General features: G+C 42.5%; 1 protein-coding gene across 2 annotated transcripts in view; it reads right to left on the bottom strand.

Annotated features, from left to right (window-relative positions):
• Positions 1 to 17,408, bottom strand: part of TEX2 (testis expressed 2) — a 465,912-nt gene that overhangs the window by 144,719 nt on the left and 303,785 nt on the right. For both annotated transcript variants that reach the window (XM_069199934.1, XM_069199935.1), the window contains exon 6: positions 5,664 to 5,810. In XM_069199934.1, the coding sequence (XP_069056035.1) occupies positions 5,664 to 5,810 (147 nt within the window). The remainder of the gene's footprint in view (positions 1 to 5,663; positions 5,811 to 17,408) is intronic.

The following is a 17,408-nucleotide window of genomic DNA, read 5'->3' as shown; positions in this document are numbered from 1 at the left end:
TTTAATATCATTGTTTATGGGAGTGGTGTTGCATTTTATTCAAGGGACCCCTGTTCCTCTAAAGTTAGTTTACTGCTCCACTCTAGGACACTCTACTTACTCCATGACACTACGCCACACCAGTCAATGACGCATCATTCTCCTTTATGCCATTAACTTTGAGCCATGCTGAATAGTAGTCTCACTAGTGTACAGCATGGCTAAAACACATTGGCAAAGGCAATAGAACTTACATAGGCGAGACCTATTGGCTTTGCCAATGCTTGTTTATAAGGTATGAACTTCAAGGTGACTTGCAATATCGTTATGTACGCAGAGGGTATTTTACCTCATATAATACATGGTCACACCACCAGGTTTCCCACAAACCACTTAAAACCTTAGTGCATAGCTTCTGTCATTCCAAGCTATTAAAGTAGAGCAGAAGAAAGAAAAGCAATATTCAATTGTTTGCTTTAAACAGCTGCAATAATTATGCTCTGTGACCTGATCTGCCTTTTACCTTGTCTGCTAGCTCTGGCAGAAGGCATTGTAATGTCAGAACTCGACAGTAATAACCCTATCATAGTCATTTTATGATGTCTTTTGTTTATAATCAGTGAATGTCTTTTCTTTATATGCAGTGACCTGGTGCATCACAAACAGCCGATTCTAAAGGAATTAATGACTGCAGTTATACAGAGATTAGAGAATCCATGTTTATATAGCCTGTAACTCCAAGAGTGTCTTCAGTTGGAATGCTTCTAGTTATGACTGATGTAGAGCCGAGCTGCCCAAGATCACACACAGTAGAAGTGTTTTTAGAACTATGGTTTCCGAGCACAGTTTACAGCTGTTGTACCTAATTGCTTTTGATATCTCCAGTGCGGTTCCAATTGGCATGAAGGAACGGCATGATTGGTGTGGGGCACAAAGGGTATGTTCTTCCTTTTTACCCTCCTACCTTTATTTTCTTGGTGCATGAAGATGCAAGGTTAATCAACATGTTATTTTGACATTTGAGCTAATTACTTTGTGAATGTAAATAACAATAAAAGATACTTTCAGACTGTGAAAACATGCCTTCCTTTCTCCCTAGTTCACTTCCAATATATATGATTGTGTATATTTATCAGAGCCTGCAGTTCGTAAACAACGAGCGATTTGTATAGGGTTGATTGAAAGACCCCAAGGCTGTCCCTGTCCCCCCCAGAAATGTATTGTCTCCTACGCCCCTGGGGTCAGGCATCTGTGCCATCGTGCATGGGTCAAACAAATAAAGGGAGGGCTGATAGGACACATGCTGGGGAGACATTAGCAGTGTCCTTCAGATGTAAGCCAGCCATCAATCAGGCTACCCACTGCAGTTGAGAGGCCAAATAATATTGCTCAAAGTTAGGGACTGCTAGCCCCCTTGCCTGTGGGCAGGTAGAGTTTCTGTACCATCACACAGCAGCAAGTATTATGCCAACACAGCAGCAAGTATTATGCCAAATCAGGGCCCACATCAAGCTCTCAAGGGAGGCAAAAAGGGTTTCAAAATATAAATGGGGAAGATTATTGAAATGATATAGAAGCTGAGGTAGGATCATCATTTTAATAGGAGTGAAATGGCCTGCCACTGAAAGTGGGAGTGATTGCCAGAACCACACCTGTGTGAACAAGGATGACATCGCTCTAGTGAGATTCCCATCATAGAGAACAGCTGACGAATGGTAAATGTGAATGCCTACGTATCGAAACATGGTGGGTTGGCAAGGCCAGCGAATACTGTTGAGAGTGGAGGCTGGGTCTACCAACGTGGAACTGAAGAGGCAGGATTTGGTCCAGTTGACCCTTAACCCAGATAAGGATGCAAATTTATTTAAAATGGCAGCTATGACTTCTGGTGTTACTGTGATATCCTTAAGCTGTAATAGTTGGTCATCAGCATATAGAGGTTCTGAATGTAAACCTTCTACCAGTGGGATTGCCCAGGTGTGGTCACAGGCTGAAAGTGCCAATGCCAGTGGTTCAATGGCTGAAGAAAAAAGAAAGAGGGATAGGGGACATTCCTGGCGTGTACCTCGGGCAACTGCAATGGGCTTCGAGAAATGGTTGCCAGACTTCACTCTTGCCATTGAATGAGTTCAGAGGAGCTGAATTAGACGCGTGAAACTGTGTCCAAGGCCATAACAATGTAGAACTTCGAAGATGAAGGACCTCTCCAGGGAGTCAAATGCTTTCTCCGGGTTTAGTACTATGCAGCCTGATTGTGTCCAAGGACCAGGAGCATATTCCAGTATCCTGAAGAACCTACGGAAGTTCAGAGAGGTGCTGTGGGTCGTTACAAAACCTTTTTTGATCCAGATGTACCAGTGTCTGCACTATTTGCACCCAACAAGCCAAAAACACCTCAGCCAAGATCTTGTAGTCCGTGTTTAAGAAGGCCATTGGTCTATATAAGCTCAGGGCAGTTTGGTCTCTATCTGGTTTGGGGAAAGATATGAGTAGTGCTTCACAGTGTGAGGCCAGTAGACGTGGAGCCTGGATTTCATCATTATAGATCAGCAGTAGCTTGGGGGCCAACAGTAGTGCATATACCTTATAGAATTTAACAGGCAGGTCATCGGGGCCCAGTGAGTTACCAGGGGCCAACAAACAGATAGCCTCCCGAAGGGCACGGGCCGTCACTTTTGTTTTTATGTTCTGGTGTCACTTGGGGGACAGCGATGCCTGTGAGAAATGCATCTACGTCAGCTGTGGTGGATGTGGTCACTGACTGTTACAATGTGGAATAATGATTTGTTAGTTCCATATGTATGTCATGCAGTGCACTGAGGAGATCTCCTTCGGCCTTTCCTAATTTCAATATCGGATGACGGGGGTTGTTCTTGTCTAATTAGCCAAGCCAACAACGGACGAATTATCTAAGTCAAGTCGCAGCACATTTATTGATGTATTCTACCAGCAGCCAAGGTATACCACTCCAACCTCACAGGACATCTGTCAGTTTGGTTAGGAACACGGCCTGGTCCGTGTTGGGAGTATATATGTTTACTATTACCATGTGCCGGCCATCAAGTCTACCCTTGATTAAGACATATCTCCCGTCTGGGTGAATTCTGGTATCCTCTGCCTGAAAGATGACACCAACACCAGCACCCTCCCTTGCGTATGTTGAAAAATTAGTGGAGTACACCTGCTTTCGCTAGCATCTCTGCAGTTTGTTAGCTTCAGCTCTGATCAAATGTGATTCTTGAAATAAGCAATATGGCTGTTGCATCAGCATACGTAGCAGTATACAGCAAACCCACATGAAGTATGCATACCTTGAACGTTCCACGTTATCACGTTAGTGCTAGGCATTTCACTAATTAAGGCATGTTATGGGGCCTGATTATGTCAAAAAGAACAAGTGCCAAAAGTGGTTCAATGTGTGTGTCGGTTGGGTGCAGATGAGAGAACCAAACATTAAACAAACAAAAAAGAATCTATAAAGTCCAAACATAGAATACCATTGGGGCAGTGAAGCAACATGCATCCACCCAAACTATCTAATGTTTCACACATTAGGTAACAGACCAACTGAGTAGGTTAGTTCAATGTAAGGGGGGGCAGACAAACAAGACCCCCCTTGTTGTGCAGTATAACAGGTAAACGAGAACCTGCGAGAGTTCTGCAATATAACAAGTAACACCATACAGGAATTAAGTGTGGTGTCTATGGAAAAAGGCACACTGTGATAAGGGGTACATATAAAGTCTGAACGCAAAAAGAATGTCCCAAATGATGGATGGGTGAGCATGTCAGGAGAAGGTGATGGAATTCGGGTGGGGGGAGAAAAGGGGAGGGAAAAGTGAGAGAGAGAGAGAGAGAGGGAGAAGTAGGGGGTAGATACAGAGGAGGAAAGGGCAACTACAGGGAGTAAACCAGGTGGTAATTTATAGCAACGCGTAGTGACCAGCGTGTGGTCACCACATTACGGTTGGTGGATAAGGATCAGTGGGTGAGTGGTAACCATCGGGCTATGATTTATAGGAGGTCATCTGCCGTTTGTGGTGTAACCTCCGGTAGCAGGTTTGTGTCATGTCTTAATGCTACTGCAACTATTGTTTTTTGATTATGTACAAAGCATCACACGAACTAAGCTTACTGATGGGAAGGTATTTCCCAGTTCACGAGCTCTCCTCCACACAAAGACCTCTGAATCAGCAAAAGACAGGCACATGTCCCTCTCTCCCACAAATAGCTGTGCCCCTCATCCACAAATGGGGTTGCCCCTTTCGTGCACATATGGCACTGCCCCTCTCCCACAAACGGGGTTGCCCCTCTTTCACAAATGGATTTGGGTCTCTCCCCCCCCACAAATGGGCTCGCTCATCTCACCCACAAATGGCTCTGACCCGCTCTTAGAAATGGGTTTGCCTTCTCTTCCGCAAATGGATCTGCATGTCTCTCCCACAAATGGGTTCGCCCACAAATGGCTCTTAACCCTCTCTTAGAAATGGGGTTGCCTTCTCTCCTGCAAATGGGTTTGCCTCTCTCCTGCAAATAGGTTTGCCCTTCTCTTCCAAAAATGGACTCACTCATCTCACCCACAAATGGCTCTATTACACATGGGTTTGCCAGCTCTTCGACAAATGGATTTGCCCTCCACACCTACAAATAGCTCTGTCACCCATCCACAAATGGGTTTCGTCCCTCTCACTTACAAATGGGTTGGTTTCTCTTTCCCGCATATGGCTCTGCCCCTCTCTCACAAATGGGTTTACCCTCTCTAATGGTTCCGCACGGACATTTAAAAATTAAAAACCTGAAATCTTTTTTTCCTTCCTTTAAGTATATTTTTGAATGCAACCTCTTTACTTCCTAAGTGCCTCCTGGCAAAATGGGGCTTTCCTTGCCCTCTCATACCCATCTAGATACTGTGCAAGTTCACCAATTGTAGATTGACCTCTTTTTAGGGGCAAGCGCAAAGCGCTCCGTCCCTATTCTAATCTCTCTTTAAGGGATTTTAACCATGCCCATGTTATGTTAGTCACTTTCATTGGTTCGTGGGCTTGCATTTTAAACTCCGCTTGTTTTCATTTGTGAAAGGCATGCATACGTCATGCCTTTTCCGGTGTTTAGCCCTCCTCGAGAGCACCGGTAAACTACTAGAAACATATGAGGCTCCATGTTTTCCATACGGTTTCTGGACAACATTTTCTTTTTATTTCGCAGCACGATTGCTGCCGTTTTTTTTCTTTTAATGTGGCAAGAAAAGTCCGGTTAGGAGTTTACAACGCTAATAGCTCTAACTCGACGTAATACAAGACCCGTTCCATTGAAAATGCTTGTTTTTTTTTGTTTTTGTTTTTTAAATCACCAGGACGTTTTGTAATCAGACATTTTCAATATTTTCCTTGAGCAAGTCCTATTTACGGACCAACAAAGCTTTTGTTGATTGGGTTCTGGAATATTTTCAGTATGAATCACACAATCATGCATTCTTTGCTCTAATAGCAGTAAATTAAGGCAAACTAACTTTAACTGTTTCATCCAGAATGGCATTCCTTTATTCTGATTTCAGACAAATCAAGGACCCGTTCATGAATGTAATATTTCATTTACAAGTTACAGCGAAAAATGAATAATTCAAAACACTATTCCTAGTAGACATTAGAGAAATATAATACATGCAGCGACAGTAATATAGATACCTTTATTTTGCTGAGTTTCATTTGGATCTTTTTCGACACCAAGTCAGACCAGTATTTTTCTCCTAAGAAATCCCAAAACATTCTCCCCAGGAGAGCATTGACCCAAGCTTCCTGTCCTTCCCCTTCTGTCATTTGGGCAGCGGTCACCTGGAAATTAAAATACCATACAAATGTAAGACTTGGGTGTATGGTTACCCACAAGATATCCAATGACATTATGAACCAACAGAAGAGGTACTCATGCTATCAAACGCTGAAGAACTAATCTCTGCGGACCATTGTTTGCAGGCTTACACTAACTCTACATACCATATTCAACAGCAGCACGAATTGACGTATCACAAACAGTTTCACCTACTCTAATGCAAACAAGTCCCTATACTGACACCGTAAATGTAGCCTAGTGCAACTCACACAAGTGTGTGTGTCTAATCCCAATTTATTACATACAAGAGTTTAGAGTTTTTAAGTCAGCATCCAGATTGGTACAAACATAAGCTCTGGACTGTTTGAGGGCCTGCACACTAAACGCTATATTAATGTAAAGAAGCCATCACCACAGGACTCTATTTAAAAAAAAAAAAAAAATTATTAAACAATACGTAGCATAAAATGGATCGCTAGGATGAAATATATTCATCGTCATATATGCATGTGGATAAAAACACAAAACACTCTAAAAAGCAGAAGGAATTAGCAGCTGCATAGTCTCTTCTAGTCCATACCATGCGTTGACAGTCCAGCACGGCACCAACCCCTCCTGAGCAGGTACGATACCATACTTCAGTGCCCCCACCCTCCCTCAGGGTCCGTAGAGGGCTTTCCATGGGCACCACACCTTCTCCCGTTTCTTGTGGCAGCCTCTGTTTTGATAAAACCACTCTTTCCACCCTTTGACACCAGTCCATATCGGTACCCCCTGTACCTGTGGCATTTCACACACTACCACTCCCAAAAAAAGCTGGTTCTGGGGGCAGTCCCAGAGTGTATGGCAAAATGTACCCACCATCCCTCAGCTCTGTGTCTATTCGTCCCATCTTTTGGAGTCAAACTCTGAAAATGGCATCTGCCCAGTCGTCATCATCAACGGGTCCCACATCCCCTTCCCACACCTCCCTCAGCCTCTCAATGGGATCAGGTGCGTTGTCTGGGAGTGGTTCAGCAAGGATCCTATCCCCAAGTCGTGTTGCCTCCGGCAGCTGTTCCCCTTCCGGGATATGCCTCCGAAGCACGTGGCCTAACTGTAAATATCATAGTGTTCAGTCCCCTTAATGTCATATTCCCGCTACAGTCCCTCAAAGGGTATGAGGGCATTGTCTCTCCAGATGTCTCCCCGTTGCTTTATGCCAATCAGCACCAACTTGGAGAATCCCCTCAGACTGCCCACCTCCCTTAAGAGGTCACTGTCCCACAACAGGGTCCACATGGTGAGTGTCCCCTTCTCATCAAGGTGGTGATACTCTAGGGTACTCTATAACCTGGGAACTAGTGACTAGGGAACTTTGGCTCCCTTCTCCCCCTTATTCTACACTACGCCACTACTCGGTGCTCATGCCCATCTACCTATTTGTTCACAGCATCTACATAGCACTCTAAAACTCCCAAACTAAACCTCGGTGGGACTCTGTGCTTTATGAAATTTTTACTCAACTTCACCTGATTTAAATATGACGACCACCACCACCACCACCACCACCACCAGGTTGGAAATAAAGAAAGACTAACAAACTTTATAACAGTTGGGGTATTAGTTCCAGCAAAGAAAAACACAATTTTTGCGACACGGATGAGATATGAGGAACTACAGTGTTTGGTAAACTTTATCAAACGTTTATTAGTAATTGCAGAGTAGTGGAAAAAAACAAATAAAAAAATAAAAAAGGTGAACACTCATCGCTGTATTCATTTCTGCTTTTAACGTAGCGCTGGATCGTTTGCTGATCCCAACTGCCTTGTTTACTTTTGATGCCCCTCTGCACACTGCCTTTTATCCATTGCTTCACGAGCGGCTCGTAGCAAACCATCATGTGTGCCAGCATTCTCGCTCGTGCTAATTGTACCAGCGCACATCTACGTCATTCGGAATTGCCGGAAACCTACGTGTGATGTTTGCACTTGTATCAGCACGTAAGGTCACGCAACGTGACCCAGATTGACAACATTTTTGTCTACCGCATTCAGACGCTCTAGTATACAAGCATTTGAGTTATTGTCATGCATTGGATTGTGAAACAAGTCGGAAAAAACAATAAAGTGTACCGGAGCTGAGAAGACGCAATGGTAAAGCATTTAACCTTTTTTCCCCTCACATTGCAGTTGCCGCAGTTGACATTGAACCACAAGTAACAGTGATTTACAGTAGTGACTAAATTCTTGTTTATTTCCAAGTACAGGTAGGCACTTTGCAAAAAACACCTCTGTTTTCTGTAGAAAAATGTGATGTGTCCACGTTGTGTTTTGGGGCATTTCCTGTCGCAGGCGCGAGACCTACCCACACAAGTGAGGTACCATTTTTATCGGGAGACTTGGGGGAACATAGAATAGCAAAACAAGTGTTATTGCCCCTTGTCTTTCTCTACATTTTTTCCTTCCAAATATAAGAGTGTGTGTAATTCACATGCTAGTATGTGCACCCCGGAATTCAGAGATGTGCAAATAACCACTGCTCCTCAACACCTTATCTTGTGCCCATTTTGGAAATACAAAGGTTTTCTTGATAGCTATTTTTCACTCTTTATATTTCAGCAAATGAATTGCTGTATACCCGGTATAGAATGAAAAGCCACTTCAGGGTGCAGCTCATTTATTGGCTCTGGGTACCTAGGGTTCTTGATGAACCTACAAGCCCTATATATCCCCGCAACCAGAAGAATCCAGCAGACGTAACGGTATATTGCTTTCAAACATCTGACATTGCAGGAAAAAGTTAGAGTAAAACGTAGAGAAAAATTGCAGTTTTTTTCACCTCAATTTCAATATTTTTATATTTCAGTTGTTATTTTCTGTAGGAAACCCTTGTAGGATCTACACAAATTACCCCTTGCTGAATTCAGCATTTTGTTTACTTTTCAGAAATGTTTAGGTTTCTGGGATACAGCATTGGTTTCACCCCCATTTCTGTCACTGACTGGAAGGAGGCTGAAAGCACACAAAAAAAAAAAAAACCAAAAACGGGGTATGTCCCAGAAAAATGCCAAAATTGTGTTTTCTGATTCAAGTCTGCCTGTTCCTGAATGCTGAGAAGCTGGTGATTTTAGCACGCAAACCCTTTGTAGATGCCATTTTCAGGGAAAAAAACCACAAGCCTTCTTCTGCAGCCAATTTTTCCAATTTGTTTGAAAAAAATGAAATGTTCACTGTATTTTGGCTAATTTCTTGGCCTCCTTCAGGGAAACCCACTAAGTCTGGGTACCTCTAGAATCCATAGGATGTTGGAAAAAAAGAACGCAAATTTGGCGTGGGTAGCTTATGTGGACAAAAAGTTATGAGGGCCTAAGCGAGAACTATTCCAAATAGGCAAAAAAAGGCCTGGCAACGAAGGGGTTAAAGCTTCTGGCATACAGCAGAAATTTACCATCCTTTCTGATCCCAGTGGGAATGATACAGTGGAAAGGGGAACATAAGTATCAAAGGTATTTTACAACTATCTCACAAAAGCAATATCTCATGGGATTGTGAAATTAAAAAAAAAAAATGTTGTGGGAAATACAGGACAACCAATAATGGTTCAATAGGGAAAAGTCATTCTTCATTGAAGAGAGGTAGGGTACCATACTCTAAAGTCAATCCAGGTTGGATGAAGGAAAGTAAAATGGTAGAATGTGATATTCAGTAAGAAAATGTATCATGGATTCACATAAGAAGAGTAAGTTGTATTACAATCACAAACATGGTATGAAACAAGTAAAGGTATGTGCTGGTCAATGGGTTCCTGTGAAAAGTGCCAGGAAAATTGCAGAAGGAGAAAGCAAATTTAATGAACCTAAAAGAGTAACAATGGTTATGAATAACACAGCAATGTTGGGCAATGGTGACGTATGGCATTTGAGTCACCCTGACTTGCAAAAAATGTGATTTATGATAGCGAGGTAAAGAAAACATGGGCCAGCAACTATTGTTGTTTAGATCAAAGTTGTATCACGCCAAGAAGTGAATTAATTCCAGAAATTTGTTTTGATAATTTTTTTGAGGAAGGTGCAAATGTGTATAATGATTTGGACCATGCAAATTATCAAAATTCCCTTGAGGTGGCACCAACTAACACCAAGATTAGTACGGAATTTCATGATACTGGGGAAGCGAAAACCTCAAAAGGTAGAATTGCTAAGAAACCAAAAAAATTGGATATGTTTATTTTTAAATGAAAACTTATTTTACCTTTCCTTAGTTGCATAGATTTTATTAGTAAGGAATCATATAATTAAAAAAAAAAAAAAAAAAAGGGGGGAGGATTGTGTAGTATTCAGTATTAAGGTAGAACGCTATGCACCCCAGAAATTCCTTTTGTTTATTAATGTGTTCCATGTTCTGTATTATATATATATATATATATATATATATATATATATATATATATATATAAAATGGTGGGGGCATACTTTGCTTGTTGGGACAGCTGGGTGTGCTACTCGTACCTAATAAAGGAAGATTAACTTAAACAGTTGGATTATTATTTCCAGCAGAAGATACAACAGGAATCTGAAGGACTGATGGCGCACTTTGCGTGTGCCTTGTTTTCGTGCCTGACCAGTGGCAGCATTGCACTTGAGGCGGCTGTTCAAGGCCTCAAGAAAGGAACAGTCGGGGGGCTATTTTGGGTCAGAGGAGACCCGCCCTTGCTTGCCTGCCAGCCTGTCTACTCTGAGCTTGGTTAGGAGGAAGCAAGGAATGCTCCACTTCTCAGTGCTTTGATTCCACTGGCTCTTACCACCCGCTCCCCGTCACTGTGTCAGTCCCTTGGGGAGCCAAGAGAGGCAGGTTTGGAGGATGGGGGTGAGAGCTCCTTGGACTGGTTGCCAATGTGTGAGTACTGGCCTGTTGGTGTAAGTCCCAGGTTTGTTCTGACCTGCCAGACGCATGCTTTGCCTCGCAGGGCTATCTAACTATCGGAGCAGAAAACAAGCATACCAAACGATGCAATGAGTTGTATCATTATCACACTCAACCCTTACAAAATCCTTTGGTAATCTTCAATCACCCTCAGGGGAAAGCAGCAGCAGTAGCAACAAGGCTTCCAGGGAGGAAGTAATCTGCACTTCTGATCTCCTCCCATTAATCTTCCATCTTATTCGTCGTTTTCCCCATATCTGATTAACAGCAATCAATAGCGATTTCCTTATCTCATAAATTTTGTCTCCAAGAATTTCTGCAAGTTTGGCTTTGCTGACCCCTCCACAGTTCTCCTGTACTACTTCGAAGAAAAAAGTCTGGTCAAACAACACTTCCTACAACTGCAGTTTTGTGCACGCCCCTTTACAGTAACATTGTTATCTAGACTTTACTGGAACCTTCCTTGAAAGCAACCCACAAACGTAAGTCCACAAAAAACGAGCAAAACTAAAAAATCAAGAGATAATGTAAATCAGTCAACCCTACACAGAATAAGGGTTTAAAAGCCAATAATAATAATCTGCGTTGAAACAGAAATTTCAGCAACATAGTCTCCAAACACAGACATAAAAATGACTCATTCAGCTCCATTCCGGATATCTGATTTTGTATTCAAACATTATAAAATGGACGTAAATTCATCAGAGTCTTTTACCAGAGAAGCAAATTAACACTTTTCCCAAACACATTCCTGTCATATTAAAGCCTGTGAACTGAGAGCACAAGTGCACCGATGAGGAGCTGAGATTGAAGATCAGTCAATCATTGAGTTACTTTCTCCTTCGCCATCTTAAGTGAGCAAAGGAAAACAAGTGCCAACAAAGTTCAATCACTCAAATTCTTCGGACAGCATTGTACTGGATAACAGTGAGGATGAACAATTGGATGATATTCCTCCTAATACTCAAGCACCAACTGTTGACTCTGCTGACGTCCCCATTCTTTCAATGTGTTCTAATCGAACATCTTGAACTCAACAAGATACTGCACAACATTATACTTATTATTAGTTATCTAAATATACAAAATACTGATCAAAAGACCACAGTCTTTTTAGATGAGTTTGAGTTGGTTGTTTGCAATGTTGGCAGTCTAGACGTGTTCATAACTGGGTACTTGAACTTAATACTGCACATTAAAAAAATGAGTCTATCTGCAAGCTCAACATGAGCCCTACTGGTCTCTCAGAAAGGCTTACTGGTCTCTCAGAAAGACTTTCCCTGAAACTAGATCACTACAAAAACTAATCAATGATTGCTGTATCAGTCTGCAACTGGTCATTTTGATAAAATGTAATAAATTTCCCTCGGCAAGTAACATCAAACAACGTACACATGGCAAAGGCTCAAATCCTAGAATACACCTATGTCTCTTGCTGTATGTTTAGTCAGTGCCATGATTTCTCTGTCCTACTGCGGCCTGAAAGTGATCATATTGGACATGGGTCTGTCGCCAACAAATTGAGGATGATAAAATGGAATACAAGAAATACAAATGAATTAACAACATGGAAAATATTGGATGACATTCAGGCCCTTATTAAGTCTTCTGACCGCCAGGGCCCCGGTGGTGGTTACACCGCCATGGTGGTGAAGACCGCCACATCCCCACTCATACTGCCAGGATGGTTGGACCTGCCAGAGATCAGCATCTCCGACCCGGCAGTCCACAGAAGACCGCTGGTGCTATTTTGAGCCGGCTTTCCATCAGGGTTTCCACGGCAGTAGCACCCCAACGAAATCCTTGACGGAAAGGCTACAGGTGATGGGGAATTTCTTCCCTGTCACCGGCAGATGGCTCTGCCCCCACAGCAACCAGCAAGCACAATACCCCCACCACCTACACGCCCACCAGGTACAGCACCCCCCCACATACATGCACACACAGACACCCACACGCACCCCACATACACTTGTCACGTAGGCTCTCATTATTCTAATGAGACTACTGGATTTTGAGCAGCAAGATCGTCCACAGTGTGGGAGACTGAGTCTGACCCACAGTGGGTGACACCTGTCGCTCCAAATCCGGGTTTTGCTCTGGCTAACTAGCAGTGCCTCGTCTCTCCCGAAAGGTAGAGATGATTGGGCAGCCGAGCGCATGACATATCATACTTCTCAGGGAAGTCGTGGTCACTCAGGTCGCTTCCGGTTCTCTCATAAACAATTCGGTCTCATATATAAATGACAATGAAAGCAGTATAAGTTTTAAAGACTGGTTTAATAAAATGACTGCATTTTAGATAGCAAAGCGTGAGCTGCAATAACCAGAACGACACAACATGACAATATTAAAATGGTGACGATGAGAGTGAAGCATAAGAATAACGCTATCATATTGCCTCTAGAATCGATGGACTATTTTCTATATGCGTCATAATTTGAGCACAGCATGTTAAACTCTAATCCTGCCTTTCAGGTTCCCCCGGGAGGACATCGACCCTCATACCCGAGCAAAGGCCTGTAGTCTGCGTTAGCATCTGCAGCGATCATTCAGCAATCAGCATACAGTCGTGGTTCCCTGGCTGGAATCTCCCTCTTAATGTGTAATGGGACTAGGAAGTGTTTTTATAATAACACAGCTAATGTTCTAAGAAAATGTCCTTACGTAAGGATGTGTATTTTCTACGAATGTTGGAGACTAAACTTCTACCACGTTCACCGGCAATGTAGCAAACTATAGCCTTGACTGAAGCACAAAGTGATCAAGAATGTCTTGTTTGAGAACACAGTGCTGGGCTAAGCAAAACAGTTAGATAGAAGAAATTAAAACAAGACCGTAAAACTGGTTATTGTAAAAATAACAATGAGAAGCTGAATAAAATCTATCTAGGTCAAAGTGCACAGCGGCCTAGTGTATTAAACTAACGTGCATGGAGCTATAGTTAAAATGGCTACACAACACCCTCCCCTTGTCGGTTTTAAAGTGGTTCAAGCCAAAACTCAAATTTCTCAACCTAAGATATTTATAAAACCCTAGTCGATTTTGACAAGTTAAAAGGACACACAAGCATACTACTTGGCAATTTAAAACATGAGCATGTGGCTTATAACCGAATTCAATGATAATGTCAATTTAGAAAAGTTCCAAATTAAGTACGAGTCATGGAGAGCAGGAGATCTTCCACTTCGGCAGGTGACAGAACCGAAAAGTCCACGCCAAAAATGATCGAGGAGCAAGTGTGTTCCATAGCCCCAGTGTCAACCAAGGCGGCATCCTGTGGAGTGCCCATTGATGAGTTGGTGGCAACTTCCTCCAGGAAGGGTAACTCATAATTAGCTTCACGGAGCAAACGCAGCCTCAGTGCGCATGTCTGGTAATGAACCCTCAAGCAAGAACATCAACAGATCAGCATCTATTGCTGGGGGGCGCTGCTGTGAAAGACAAACTTCCAGTGCATGTTCGAAAGAGCACCAGAGGCACCGGAACACGGGCTGCACACAATACAAAACCGGTCTGAATGACAAAGACCAGTCACACTCCAAATGCTCCAGGAGTGTTGCTCCAAAATGCTGCATCATAAGTTCACAACACTGCTGCGCTGATGGGAGCGCCGTCATTTGTCCTCGTTGCGGCGGGACAGCCATTGCGCGTAAACAACAGCAACAACAGGATGCCAGCTAATGAAGCCAAAGTTATCGGAAATCCCACAAAAATACTGCCGAAAATTGAGTGGATAGCTGAAGGTATGAAACCGAATATGGAGGAAAAGGTGTGAACAAAACCAGAACCAACAGCTTTGAAAAAATGTGCTATTCCAGTCGTTCTGGACGCATTAAATATTCGTCCCACGAGTTCCCCCAAAGTGTCTCGGAAAGTTCGTATTTAACAGGGGCTGAATTTCTGCTGATGACCTTGCCACTTGAAGTGCGTAGGTCTCGCGTGCAGATGTAAGGACCACATGCTTTTGAACCAATAAAGCCTTGCATCTACTTAACTTGTCAAAATTCAAGTTTCGAAGTAGCAACGTAAGGCCAGATATCAGCTACCTCCTTAAATTTAGTGGGGGGGGGGACCGGAACGTAGGTCTAATCAAGGGGACTCGAATTCCCTTAAGATAACAAGCCAAGTTTGCAGCCGAGGCGTTACACGCCCCATGCAAGGACAGCTGTTTACACATCATCGAATGACCGACTGAAGTCTCGCATTCACTGCCGCTAAGAAAGACTTCTTTCATGCCATTGAAGCATTTGTAGGAGAAGGAAAGCTCCCACACCTCATGGATGTAACTATCTCCCAGCTTTTCATATGTGCCTACTGGAATGTGCTTTAAACAGGAGCTGAATTGTAGTGTTGAAATAGGCAGATCAATAACCCAGTGTATTAACCACTCTGCCAATGGTATTCCGGCCACGGTAAAAGGCAACTTTTCTAATTTCTCAATGTTAAGCATGACATAAGTCACTTCTTTCTTAGCCATTAGTTTTTGTAGTTGCGTAGATTTAAAAAATAAAATATCTCCCTTGCACTGATGTGCTGCCATGGAACGCGACCCGCCTTCAATTTTTGAAGCGTCCAACCCAACTGCATAATGGACCTGATCTGACTCTGTCTATGGTATAAAGAAGACATATCAGACTGTATAATGTCTATAGCAGAAGAGACAATGTTGTTAATTGTATATATCCGATCGGACAAGGCACTAATCCCATTATCCACAACAGCTAATGCCTTTTTTAAATTTTCCTGATCTATTTGCCTTAACAGGGCAGCAGCATCTTGTTGGGAAAGTTTCCATATTTCAGTGTATACTGCATATAGGAAACGCTTCCTACATGGTGTTCTGGGGCCTGACAAGAAATCTTGTAAGTCAGTGGAGTTAGACAGGAGATTGAGGTATTCTTTAACTGCGTTCAGTGAGGATGATTTTAGCCACTGTTGGCATAATTTTCCTACACTATATGTTGTAATGATATCTGCATGTTCTGGAGATATATAGCGAGGGTCCGGCCTACTCGTCCCAAAATCCCTGAGGAGTTAATAAAATGTTGATGGCACCCATTGGTATCTATTGGCCACAATAACCACCCGCCTGGACGTGTCAGTGAAGCATTAAACGTACCATTCTGGACCCACTCATCGAGCTCATCTTTAGTTGCATTTGTGTATTTTTGTCATTTGTAAAATTTTGCAGGGGCAGGTATCCTGGGCATGTTTAATTCCCTGATTGTTGCTAAGCCTAAACAACTCGTTTGTTGCACTGCTTCATTGAAGAAGATCATTTGAACATGAATAAGACATGCTCTAAACAGTGTTTCTTTTCCCTTAATTTGCCAATTTTTTGTTCCCCAGACACTTTTCAGATCAATTGATTTGGACCAATATTCATAGCCTTCTATCGATACCCGTGAAACAAAGGATTCCGAATATATAAATTTCGTATTAGTCAATAACATGTGTATATCCTTAGTAGGTGGTACCTTAAAGTAATACGACTCAGCATTCTTTTGGTTGTGCCTAGAAAAATATACAAACTTTTCAGAATATGTTTTAGAACTCCCTTGTGGTGGAGTTGGACAAAGTTCCCATTGCGTGTAATTAAATGCCATTTTGGGACTCTTCGCTCTTTGTATGAAGTGGTGCCCATAATAATTATAGCAAAACATATCACCATAATTTTCTTTGAAATGGTAAACATCTTCGTTTTCAAAGACAGTATAATATTGCAATTCTGTCATGATAGAATCAACTGTTTTCACATCCCAATCATCAGATACAATGCCTGGTATCACTATATCATTCATTGATAATTTGAACACATACGGTATTTGAATAATTTCCGTGGGACCATATATATCAAACATTACTTTGTCCCAAACAATCCCAACAGGAATTGGCACTGTGGAAATGTTCACAAAGGATAAATCTCTTTGGACTTTGTGTGATGAAAAATGTGGTTTCAAAACCTCCTCCACCTGTTCAACTGTTGATCTTTTAGGAAGAAAATGACCACGTATTAATAAGAAAAAGGTAATAACAAAACCAATCTAAAGTAGAAAGGCTAGGACAGTCAGAAAAATGAAATACGTTTCTTTAAGCCAGTTTGTTAGCTTACGTGCACTTGACAAATCAGCTATTGAAGAGGCGAATGAGTCTGAGAAACCATTGTTGAAGTCGGCAAAATAACCAGAGGCAGTTCGTGCAAATGGCATAGCCGTTGTCAGTGGTGGAGTTGATGTTTCCTGTGGTGGCACACTATAGACAGCACCATCCGTTTGGCTTGTAGTCGAGTTGACTTGGTCAAATGTTTCTAAGTTAGTTGACGTTAGTAGAAATAATGCAAGATCATCTTCCACCCTCCCCAAGCTCGGAGAGGTATCGGTGTTGGTATAAACAACTTGTAGTGGAACATTTTCGCCAGTAGTGAGAGGGATTCGGGAACTACTGGATGTTCCTTTCGGTCGGCTATGCAGGATCGGCCACATGGTGTAATTTGACATTGTCAATAGAGACAAAACGATTTTCTTTGGCACCTGTCAACAGTGGTAGAATAACAGTTCTGGTACCGTGTATCCCTAGTACAGGGACTGGTGCTCGATAAGAAGGGCCAAATTCCTTTTTCACAGCTACTTTTTCATGTACAAGATCCCCAACTCTGGGAATCCAGCCGGTAGATGTTACTGGCACATCCTTAAT

The sequence above is a fragment of the Pleurodeles waltl genome, chromosome 7 (assembly GCF_031143425.1).
Source record: "Pleurodeles waltl isolate 20211129_DDA chromosome 7, aPleWal1.hap1.20221129, whole genome shotgun sequence".
NCBI lineage: Eukaryota > Metazoa > Chordata > Amphibia > Caudata > Salamandridae > Pleurodeles > Pleurodeles waltl.
This window is presented reverse-complemented; position numbering and strand designations above follow the sequence as displayed.